Source organism: Sarcophilus harrisii, chromosome 5, assembly GCF_902635505.1.
Source record: "Sarcophilus harrisii chromosome 5, mSarHar1.11, whole genome shotgun sequence".
Classification (NCBI taxonomy): domain Eukaryota; kingdom Metazoa; phylum Chordata; class Mammalia; order Dasyuromorphia; family Dasyuridae; genus Sarcophilus; species Sarcophilus harrisii.
Genome location: NC_045430.1, coordinates 157,172,309 through 157,185,049, shown reverse-complemented (window position 1 = coordinate 157,185,049; position 12,741 = coordinate 157,172,309). Strand labels below are relative to the sequence as shown.

General features: G+C 33.8%; 1 protein-coding gene and 1 non-coding gene across 8 annotated transcripts in view; both read left to right on the top strand.

The window, feature by feature from the left end:
• DOCK4 (dedicator of cytokinesis 4) overlaps positions 1–12,741 on the top strand; it is a 500,144-nt gene that overhangs the window by 322,063 nt on the left and 165,340 nt on the right. For all 7 annotated transcript variants that reach the window (XM_031938825.1, XM_031938828.1, XM_031938827.1 and 4 more), the window contains exons 15-16: positions 420–582; positions 9,539–9,645. In XM_031938825.1, the coding sequence (XP_031794685.1) occupies positions 420–582; positions 9,539–9,645 (270 nt within the window). The remainder of the gene's footprint in view (positions 1–419; positions 583–9,538; positions 9,646–12,741) is intronic.
• On the top strand, positions 12,526–12,632 carry LOC111721114. Its single transcript, XR_002770471.1, has one exon. It is a non-coding gene; the product is annotated as a U6 spliceosomal RNA (small nuclear RNA).

Genomic DNA, 12,741 nt, shown 5'->3' with positions numbered 1-12,741 from the left:
TTAGGGCTATGAATTTCTTCTTTCCCTGACTCCAATCTGTTTTCCCATTTTTATCATGGATAGACACTTGACTCACCTTTGTAATCCCAAAACTATTTTTTAAAAATCTGAGTTGTTCTTCTCAACTTTTCTCAAATAGATAGGATGATTTGTCTCTTTTTATTATTAGAGAGTTTCTTTAGTGGCAGAAACATTTATCTAGACCCTATAAATAGTCCTTATGTGATCAGAGACTGTAGTTAGGGTTCATATGATAGAACTATTCCAATCTCTTAGTAATTCCCCAACTGAAGTAAGTCACTTTACATGAAAGAAGAACTTGAGGAACAGATAAATACATAGAGAAAAGTAATTGCTTTGCTGATTTCAAAGTCACTTGAAAATGAAGCTGTCTTTAACCTGTTTGTTTCTTTTGTTAGGATTTTATCTCTTTTGGCTCTGGTGAACCACCAGCTAATGAGTTCCACTCCTTTGTACTTTACCACAACAACAGTCCCAGATGGTCTGAACTGCTGAAACTTCCCATTCCTGTGGATAAATTCCGAGGCTCCCACATCCGCTTTGAGTTCCGACATTGTTCCAGTAAGAATTGAGTATACTTAGAGTATTGCCTTGTCTTACCAGGGCAGTCAGCAAAGTGAGTAAACTGATTGAGATCTCTGAGATAGGTTAGAAAGAAGGCAAGTATCTTGGGAACAGGATCTTTATTTAGAAGGGTTTTTTATTTCTAAGTGAGATTCCTGAACTTTTCATTCTGTGGAATCACCAATCTCTTGGAGAGTTTCAGACAGAACAAATATATGGTGGGAAATTAGATACATGCAATCAGATCATTCAGGTGTTTTTTTTTAGTACATAGTTTTTTTTTTTTTTTCTCAGTAGTATTTTATTTTTCCAATTACATATAAAGATAGTTTTCAACACTATTTTTTTTAAAGGAAGATTTTGTTTTCCAAATTGTTCTCTCTCCCTTACCTTTCTTCTCCCCAAGATATCAAGCAATCTCATTTGCTTATAGATGTGCAATCATTTCAAACATATATCCATCTTTGTCATGTTGTGAAAGAAAAATCAGACCAAAAGGGAAAACCTCAAGAAAAAAATAAGTAAATAAACGAACAAAAAAGGTGAAAATACTATTCTTCAATCTACATTCAATCTTCATAGTTTTCTCTCCAAATAAAGATAGCATTAAACAGGTCATACAGTATGAGAACTCCAGAATGACCAAAGAGCAGTGTGGAAAAATGAAATAGGTGGTACTCTAGAATGGTGGGAGAGAGGGGGGAAAGTATAATTTCAGATCTATCTTTGACACTTATTAGCTGTGTGAGGAGGAGAAAGTCATACAATTTCTCTGCATTAATTTCCTCATTTATAAAATAGAGATAATAAGAAACATAGACTTAAAACAAATCTAATCTAGTTCAACCTCTTCACTTTACTAATAAATAAAGCCCCAGCTAGTTTTATTGACTTTTCCAAGTTCACAGGTTAAAAGATGGCAAAACTTGATTTGAGCTGACTTCTGATTCAGCACTCATTTCATTGAACTATATGATTCTGACTATAATTGCACCTCACTTCCACAAATGATAAAATGAGACCATATAAATAAAGTGCTTTACAAATCTTAAAGTAGTACACCAGACATCTTTCAGAAAGAAACAGATTCAATATAAAATAAGACAATAAGATTGGTATTGTGTAGTTCTTCATAACTTGATAGAAGCCAAGGTAAGTGCTAATACAGCAACCATTAAGAATAGGGTCTCTACTGACCCTTCCACTAAAAATTTCTACTGAAGTTTTTAATGATCTATTCCAGTGTATATGGTTATTAGGAGAGTCAGAACCTAGCTGAGTAAACTTTGTGTAAGCTTTGTGTAGAATAGAGTCTTGGTGTCTAATGAACGTATTATCAGGAAGAAATTAATTCAAATCTCAGAGACTTAGGAGCTATGTAAGCTCAAGCAAGTTATTTAAATAAACCCAAATTCAGTTTATTTTCTGTAAGATGATGTTAATAATAATACCTACTTTATAAGGATGGCAAAATAAATGAATAATACGCATGTAGAACTTTTGAAACTATAAAATGCTACTATTACTATTGCATCAAAATCTGTATTGCTTTGCAATTATTCTTCAGTCATTTTTGAAGTTGAAATTATAGGATTATGAAATATTGTGGCTAGAAAGGACTTTAAAAATCTTGTCCAAACATCTCAAGTTGTAGATTTAGACCAGAAAGGTTGAGTAATTTGTCTCTGTTGCCATCATTGTTGATTAATTCCCTTTGTTTTCCTAATCCACAAATCATTCTGCTTTTTAGCCTATTCTCCTTGGCCTTCCCTGACATATATTATGTATGTGTTTTTCTTTCTCTTTCTCTGTGTATTCAAATGAAAACACATAATTATGATAAAGTTTACTTTTGAGAAAGAACAAAGCTGGGAAATTTAAAGAGTCATAATCTTAAAGATAGAATGACAAGTTCAGGGATTATTAAGGAGCCACAAATCTTCCTAGAGGTTCATGAATAGATTTCAGAGGGTCCAAGAATTTGAAATTTTAAAAAATCCTTATTTTCAAATTTAACATTTTATTCAATTAATTAAAAAATTTTTGAGAAAGAATCCATGTGCTTTATAGTTTGCTAGTAGAGTACATAACAGTTAAGAATCTTGATCTAGTCTATAGGAAAAGAGAACATAATTGCTTGCATTTTGTTTTCTTACTCATTTACTTTCCCTTTTGATCTGATTTTTCTTGAGCAGCAAAATAATTGTATATTTGAATTTAACATATGTTTTAACATGTAAAACGTATAATGGATTGCTTGCCATCTAGGGGAGGGGGAAGGAGAGGAAAATCTGACACAAGGGTCAGTGTTGAAATATTACCCATTCATGTTTTGAAAATAAAAAGTTTAAAAAAAAAGAAAAAACATAAGCAACAGATTCATTTAATGTTGTTGATCTTTTATACTCTTTCTTAACATGGATTTTTCCCCGTTTTTCTCTTTTGGGTGTACTACCTTTTTCAACACTCCTTCTTTGTACTTTCATTGTGTCTTGTTTCTCTTAAAACTCCATAAATATGGGTGTGCCTCTAAAAATGCTGTTTTAGTTACCTTAAACCCTGTTTTTTGGTGATAACCTTCTACTCTGTTAACTTCAATAATCTTGTTCATGTAAATGGCTCCTAATTCTCTATATTCATTTATTTGTTGGGAGGGTTGGGAGAGATCTGAATATATTTTATTTATTTATTTGACCTCAATAGTTTTTTTATTTTTCCAAGTACAGCAAAGATAGGTTTCAACATTCATTTCTGTAAGATTTTGCGTTCCAAATTTTTCTCCCTCCCTCCCTATGTGTGATTACAAAGTCTGTATCACTCTTTTCCTCAATAGTAGATAAATAGCAGACATAGGTTATACACATACAATCATTTTAAACATATTTCCCTATTAGTCATTTTGCAAAAGAAAAATCAGAACAAAAGGGAAAAAAACACAAGAAAGAAAAAGGAAACAACAAAAAAAGTGAAAATAGTATGCTTTGATATATATATTCAGTCTCCATAGTTCTCTTTCTGGACACAGATAACATTTTCCATTCCAAGTCTATTAGATGTGTATTTAAAACCTCTATCCTGAGCCCCAGTCTTATAATTCCAACTGTTCATTTGGTATATTTACCCCAGCATTCTACTGGCATTCAAATCTCCCCATCTGTAAATCTGAGCAAACACTTTACAAAATCTCAGAGCATATCCAAAGAAATAAAACTGGTTGACTGCAGTTACCATTTTCACAATTTCTCTAGAGTGTTACTCCCTGTGAGGAGACTAAGAATATGAAAAAGTATGGCATAGTATGTAGATAGCTCTGGATTTGTAGCCAGGAAGACCCAAATTTGAGCCCCACCTCCAAAATTTATTAATTGTATACTCCTAAAGTAAGTTGCTTAAAACTCTGTGCCTCAGTTTTCTCATCTGTAAAATGGATATAACAGTAGCATGTATATGAGGAACAAATTGGGTAAAATATATAATACATTTTGCAGACATTAAAGCACTATATATATAATGTGCATTATGATTCAGTCAGTGTGATGGAAATGAAGATGAGGTTGATGATAACATGTATCACTAGCCTTTAGTTAGGGAAGAGCCTTACCTAATTCAATTCATTAAGGATTTAAGTGTCTACTATTTACAATGACTAGATGCTTTGACTACAGAGATAATACTGAAAACATTCCTGCCCTCAATGAGTCTTTGTTCTATGCAGACAGCTAAGGTAGCAATATATACCAACCAGTATCCAGAGTATACTAACAACAGGAGGAATCAAGGGAGATTTGGGGAAGGTAAGAATTCTAGGAGGCAGAAATGAGAATGGGAGGGCATTGTGGCAGCAGCATGTGGATTTAGAAATATGTAGAAGTAAGTGATGAAGCTTCAAATTAGAGAAAAAAGAAAACATGTTATTTTTCCCCAAAGCCTCTTACTTCTTCCTAATTTCTCTTTTACTATTGAGTTACTATTGAGTAACTACTATTTACTACCTTCTCTATCACTACAGCTTATAATAACAATGTTATTGTTCACTTTGACTATATTCACTTTGAACTATGACTGTTTACTTTCTCTTGGGAAGAGAAGAGGATTCCACCTAGTAATCCATTATTGGAATTTGCTATTTCTCTTTTCATAACTTTCATAACTTATCACTCATATAACCATCCCTTAATTCAAGTCCATATCACCTTCATCTGAACCAATGGAATAACTATTTGATTTCTGCCTCAAAAGTTTCTCTTTTCTCACCAATCTATCCTCCATGTAGTTGCTAAAGTGATGAGGCAGCAAGGTGCCGGACCTGAAGTCAGGAAGACTCATCTTCTCAAATTCAAATATGGCTTCAGACTGTGTGATTTGTTGCAAAATTTGATTACCTTATTCTTCCCCCAATAAATTTCAGTGGCTCCTTATTAGTTCTAGAGCCCAAGAAAAAGTCCTCTCTTTAGCATTTAAAGCCAAATAGAATCTGGTACCTTCTTAACATTTTTTTTATGTTATACTTCTTTACATGTTCTTAATGAATCCTGTTCCTTTTTATGATACTCCTTCTGTGTCCCCATGCTTTGAATCTTTCTCCTCTACATCTATATCTCTTAGAGTACCTATATTCCTTTAAGACAGCTCAGATCCTATCTATAATAGGAGGCCCTTCAAACTCCCCAAGTGGCTGTTTCTTTCTTCTCTAAGATTATTTACATCTTCTTTGTATATATTTTATTTACGTGTTTTCTCTTTCATTAGGATGTGAGATCCTTGAGTGAGGGAATGACATGGTATCCAGCTGCCCTTCTCCCCATGGCCCTCACAGGCAGCTTACTGTAATTGTGGAAAGATTGGGGGTAAATCCCTTCAGGATTTGAAGCCAGTTTCTGCTCAGCACTATCTGACTCTTGATTCTTTCAATTCCATGGCCAAGTCGATTTCATCACCATATAATACTAATCCTTTGGCATTTCAACATTTCAAAACAAGTTTCCAAAGTTACATACATTAGATTGGAACCAGACAAGAAATATCTGAACACATTCTGTAGAATTCAGCAAGAAAAGGCCCATCCTTAACCACTTACTTAATCACCATTTTTGGCTCACCAGTCTTTAACCCTCCATAATCCCACCACCACCATCTCTACTATTCTCCATCTCCAGACATGAGCTTCTGATGGCCACTGGAGGAAATCATATCCTAGTGCTGACAGGGTCTAATACAAAATCATATTATCTAATATTCCCTGCTGTAGTTATGTTAGTTATATTCCAAATCTCTTTTCAATCCCTTGTCCCCTCCTACCAGCAGATGTCTTTGCCTACTGCTTTCCTAAGAAATTTCAAACTATTCATTGTAAATTTAATTTAATCATATTCCTTTCTCCACCCCTCAGAACTCTGTTATATCTTTATCCTCTTCTCCACTCCTGTCTCCAAGGAAGAATTGGCCCTTTTCTTTGACTTTCTATTTGTGTCCTCTCTTTCTTCCTCGCTTATATTTTCCAAGAGTTTATCCCATCATTAATTTCCTCTATTTCATCTTTATTTTCTCCCTTGCTAGGATATCATTTCTGCCTGATTCGTCAGGAAAGAAGTACCGGAATAATGCTGTGAAGAAGTTTATAATGATTTGGAAGTTAGAGACTTGGGTGTATGCTACCTAAAGTAAAATAAAGGGACTCTTTATCCCTCATTCCTCAAACAGTGCTTATTTATTAAGGCCTCATATAGACGGGCAGAAAATTATACTCCTGTTTTCATTGTGTTTGCTTAATTTTGTTTGTTTCTTTGTTTTAAAGTAGGCAAGGTAAATATGGGGAAGCCATTTATAACTCTGATGTAATCTCTTTGCTATTTTTCTTCACTTTAATATCTTTGCTATTTAAAAAATATCTGGGTCAGGTGCATGTCATGAAAGACAAAAATGATAAATGGTGGAACACACTCTTAAAATTACTTCTCAGTAAATCTTTTCCTTTTAAATCAGGAATTCTATATCTGAAAATATCATTTGATGCAAAAATATCTCCCCAGAGAGCTTTACTTTTGTGCTTTTTTTTCCCCTTTATTTCTTTCTGATCCTGTCTATCTTGAGTGGGGTAAATTAGTGTTTTGGTTTTTTCAAGTGAAGCCTCATTTCACCTCCAATTTTCTGGCATTTCTTAGCTCCAGGAATCAGTCAGCCTTTCAAAATGACTCCTTAATAGAATTATCCTGAATATTGTGTGAGAATTTTTTTTTCTCAAGAAATAGATCATTTGTGTTATTCAAAGTGCTACTCTGTGATTAAATGTGATATCATGGATAGAATATGAGGCCTACAATCAGGAAGATTCATCTTCCCAAATTCAGATCTGGCTTTAGACACTAGCTGTGTGACTTTGGGTAAATCAGTTAATCCTGTTTGCCTCTGTTTTCTCATCTAGAAAATGAACTAGAAAAGAATATGTCAAACCACTTCAACATCTTTACCAAAAAAACCCCAAATGGGAGTTTGGACACAATTGAAAAATGACTGAACAACTAAATGGTTAAATGTTTAAGTTGTAGTGTATCATCTTACTAAAGAGTTGCTAAAAACAAAGAAAAAATGTCCCTAGCTCACTTGATTGTAGTTTTGGGAAAAGGACACCAACAGGACCTATAATCCATGAGCTGACCTCATGCATACTTAGAATATTTGCTCTCTTTTTAGTCCTCTTTTTTTTTTCTTTCTTCTTAAGCTACAGTCATTTATCAAGTTCCATCTCCTCTATCTTCATGTCTCCTATCTGTCCTCCTTTTTTTTTCCATTCTCTTTGCTACACATCAATACCTCATTATCTCTTATTGTTTCCCTTATTACTTTTTCCCTATGGTACTGTAATAATCTTTCAACTGGCCTCAGACTCATACCCAGCCAATTTGATCTTTCAACTGCTGTCAGAATAACCTTATGCTAATGAATAGTTCTCATCATGCTATCCTATTGCTTAAAAATTTTTTAATGACATCCTTCTTTAGTACTTTAAAACATGATTTCTTCAGTGGTGGGAACTTTCTTTTCTGATAAAGATAGCCACTTCTCACTAGATAGTCATACCTAGCATGAACACAAACTTGAAATCATTGGTGGACTCATGATTTTCAGTAATAGGGATTGGCAGAACTTGCATTTAGCTAGAAATTAATCCAGAGCAACCAATAAAAAAAACACTGATGTTTTTAAAGAATATCTTCAAATCCCTCCACAATCTAACCACAGTCTACTTCTTCAGCTTTATCTCATGCTATTTCATTTCACACGACCTTTGCAAAAGCTAAATTGAATTCTTTCTCATTGCTCAAACATGCTCCATGCTTTTCCAGTTTGGTGGCCTATGATGGGTCCATTGTTGATGATGATTCTTCAACCAAGAATTCTCCTTCTTTCACATTTTTATCTGAAATCCCTCCCATCCAGCTCTTCATTGAAGTCATTATCACTTCTTCATCAAAATCAGATTTGGTTTCCATTAGCCAAATGTAACTTTCATGAACTCTCATGGCACTTTGTCTCTCTTATACAGTTGCTATGGTTTTTCTGTGACCATACTTTATCTATACTGCCAAATTACTCAAAAAAACATGAACTTTGTCTTAGTTATTTTTATTTCTTACTTGGCCTTTACTTGCTCAGTAATATATGGAGGCAGCTAAGTGGCTTAGTAGATAAAGTTTCAGGCTTGGAGTCAGGAAGAACTTTGTTCTTCAAAAGTTCAAATTTGACTTCAGATATTAACTGTGGAAATCTGAAAAGTTCTGTCTTTGTTTTGTTGTCTATAAAAATGGAATAATAATAGTACCTTGCTCTCTGGAAGTAATGAGATAATTATAAAGCATCTAGCACAGTGGCTGGCATATAATAACCACTATATAAATGTTAATTATTGTTAAATTTGGTCAGGATAAGTCTGAGAATCACTCTTCTGATAATATCTCATGAACTGGAGAATTATTCTTTATTAACCAGAAAGTGACAGAAGGATCAAGGTCACAATCTTTGCTTTATCATGGGGAGAAAGTTTAGCATTTTTGGAAAACACTTTGATCCTTTCTGGCCTTCAGAGTTTGATTAGAGTGAGTATAGAATCATAGATTTAAATCTTCAAAGAAACATAAAGATCATTGAGTTCAACTTTCTCATTTTATAGATAAAAAGACTAAATTCAGAGAGGTTAATTGTCTTGGTCTGGGTTACACAGGCACTTACTGGCAGAGCAGAGATTTTGGCCCCAGTCTTTACCCTCCAAATCCAGTGCTCTTTCCAATAATTCATTGCCTCAAAATCATTTACTAAGTGATTTCAGCAATGAGATGGTGCAATGGATAGAGTGCCTGAGCCTGAAGTAAAAAAAGATTCATCTTCGCAAATTCAAATCTAAGAACAGATAGTTACTATCTGTATGACCATGGGCAAATCTTGTGTTTATCTTTTTCCTCACCTGTAAAATAAGCTGGAAAAGGAAATGCCAAATTACTATGGTGTCTTTGCAAAGGAAACCCCAAATGGGATCACAAAGAGATAAATACAACTGAAATAGCACAACAATAACTGACAATAACGAAGCTTCCAGGCACACTCAGTAGATTATGAAAATATAATTTCTACCTGACAACAATCTGTTTTATTGAATTTCATTGTCCTTTCATGTTCCCAAGTAAAGAAGAAATTCTGTATCACAACCCAGGCTCATGGTAGCCAAACTGGGGGTTTTAAGTATTGAAGTCATTTAATTTTGTGGTCAAGACCATTCTGTACAATAGCAAGGTGGGCAGTTTGGGTCACATATTGTAGGTCCTTATGACCTTGCTAGTGAAGATAGTTATCTCTTTTTCTTCTCCTTGATTCTGGTAAACTTGAAGTTTGGACACATAGGTATTTGTGCTGAATTATTTAAGTGTATAATTATTCCTTTTTTTTTTTTTTTTTCTTGCAGCAAAAGAGAAAGGTGAGAAAAAGTTGTTTGGCTTCTCTTTTGTTCCTCTGATGCAAGAAGATGGTAGGACACTTCCAGATGGCACGCATGAACTTATCGTACATAAGGTAAAGTCGATTAGAATTCAATAACCTATGAGGAACAGTAAAATCATTATAGTACATTGAAGCTTTTTGCAGTACCATAGTAAATCTCTCTTGTCTTTGGAAAAAAGGAAACTTAAAAACACTTACAAAATTTTGTCAAGTCAAGTTGTTTAGGAAAATTAAAAAAACAATTTAGTAAAAGTATCTTTACATGCAACCTCTTTTAAAATAAAATTTAATACTAATGTTTTATGTTTATTTGAGGGGGTAGGAAATTGGCTTATATCAGTGATATCAAAATGGAAATCAACAGCTAGCTGCAAAATGACTTAGAAAACCACAAATTGATATTATCTGTGTTGCAGTGTATTTAAAAAATAAAGTTTCCCAATTACATTTTAATCTGGTTACTGCTGAACTGGGGAGTGAGTCTCTGGACTAAATGAAAGCTAAGATCCCTTCTAATTCTGAGTCTACAATAGGTTTTAGGCAATGTGCTGCAGTACAAAAAAACTTTAGTCTGGTATCAGAGGACCTAGGTCCAAATCCTTACTCTGCAATTTACTTCCTGGGTGACTTTGAACAAGTTATTTAATGTTACTTATTCTCTGTTTTCTCAGCTATAAAATGAGGTAATTAGACTCTGTGACCTCCTCAAAAGGTCCTTTCTGCACCTAAATTTATGATTCTGCAGTTGCTTTAGGGAAACTTTGAATCTGTGATTCTCTAAACCAGCCTGGAAAATAGCTTACAAATATTATCAACAATCCAGTTTTTCTCAAAAATTAAAAAAATATACAATTATGCATTTTAATACAGGAGTTATTTTTCAACACACATGTGACAACCCTTTATAAAAAATGCTTTATTCTCAAAACTGTTTATCATTTGTGGAATAAAGAGGAGGACTGTATCCATTAGCTTTGGACAGAGGATACTAACATGAACTATTGTGTTTAAATAGGAGATTCTTGTAGTCATCATGCTACGCCAATTATTAGGCAGGTAGGTAGTGCAATGGAAAATGTGAAATTAGGAAGAACTGACTTCAGATTCAACACAAGAAACATAATAACTGTCAACACTGGGCAAGTAACAATTTTTTTGCCTCAGTTTCTTCAACTTGTAAAATAGGGCTAATAATGGCCTTTGCTTTCCAGAATTATTGTGAAGATTAAATGAGACAATAATTGTAAAAATACTTAGGAGATGCTAAATAAATGCTTGTTTCCTTCCTTTCTAAATTTGTTTTATATCCCTCCTTGCAACTCTTACCATATGTTTTTGAATTCTTTGTATCTGTTATTCGTTATGTCCCAGAAATATTCCATTACATAATGTCCTATAATTTCTTTAGACTTTACCCGATGGTTGGGCACATACTTTCCCCTGGATTTTTAAGGAATCATTATTAGTGTTTTTCTGAATAGTTTTGTACATATGGGTTTCTTATTGTGGTCAGTAACCTCCTTTGAATACAGTCCTAATAAGAAAATCTATGGCTCAAAAAAAAAAAAAAAAAAAAAAAAAGGAAAATTTAGTAACTTTTCTTGCAACAATTTCAATGTTAACAATTCCAAATTGTTTTTTAGAACTTTATAATTTTTAATTAAAATCCATTAATAGCAAAAATTAGAATCTGGATTTTAAATTTCCCCCCATGATATGTACACTTTGCAAGGAAATGAATAATTCAATTCTATGAGAAAGCATTAGGTATTTTTCTTTTTGTTTTGTTATGTTTCTGAAATAATTGGTCAGAACTCTAGACATGATTCATTACCTTCTTACATGTCAAAAACAAAGAGCCAGGGAGGAGGAGGTATTTAGAAATTTTACTAAGGGGATTAGGTAAATGTAGAATAAAAATTGAGCCTAGTCTTCATCCTGGCTCCTGTTACCTTCATTAGTTTTCCTTCAGTCTTTAGAGGAGTAAGATTTCTTTGGATTCTTTAGAAAATCCATGAAATTGTGGGATTCTTCTGAATATTAAATCATGCACAGTGACAAATCTTTAATTTGAATGTCTTTGTGATGAAATAGGATTTCATATTTCGTTGGAAGCTCATGACATAACCATGGATTACCTCTTCATTTCTGACATCCAACATGTAAAAAAAAAGACAGAAGAGAAGCATGTTTGTTCCATAAAAATCTTTTGGCTTCAGATCTCTCTCCCTCTCATTCCCTTGTCTTATACTCTCCCCGCTTTACTCCTTCTTTCCTTCTTCCATTCTCCTCATTCTCCTCATTATCTCCCTCTGTTTTCCTCTCCTCTCCCGTTTTCTCTTTACTTATATTTGTATTCCCTTCATTTAGTGTAGTACCTAACATACAGTGTGAGCTTAATAAATGCTTACTTTGCCTTATTGCTCCCTCTCTCCCTTCCCTGTTGCTTTTTCCTTTTCCCTTCTCCAACAAACCAACAATTTTGGTGCAAAAACTAAACTTTATTATAATATGATGAACTAACAGTATACTACTGAGGATTGCCATTGATATGGTTTCATTTTGTTCAACCAGCTTAGGCTAAGATTTGCAAGCAATCCCCAACACCAGTCCTGCTGCACCTCTGACTGATCATATTTAAAAGTGTGAATATTTTGCCATACCATCTGTCTTGTTTTTCTCTTAGCTAAATCTAGTCCTAGATTAAGCTGCTTTTAGTAAATCTTTTAGCCTTCAAGAGTAAATTTCTTTGGGTTTCAATGTTACTCTTTTGACTTCTGGTTAATATATTTGTATCATTGTAATGGAGTGCTATTATGCTATAAGAAATGATGAGTAGAATGATTTCTGAAAAATCTGAACGAGTTATGATGAAAAAATGCTATCCCTCTCCAGATAGAATTGGTAGTGACTAAATGCAGTCCAACCTCAACAGCCAAATGAGGAATTCATGTGCTCGTTTTAGCAGCATATATACTAAAATTCGAACGACACAGAGAAGATTAGCATGGCCCCTATGCAAGGATGACATGCAAATTCGTGAAGCAAATGAGGATCATTTCTTCAGTGTTACAGAACTGAATTCTCTCCTTCTCTCACTATTCCTCTTCTTTATACTCATTTACTGTTTCATTATGCAGATCACTTCTATGGGATGATTTTTTTTTC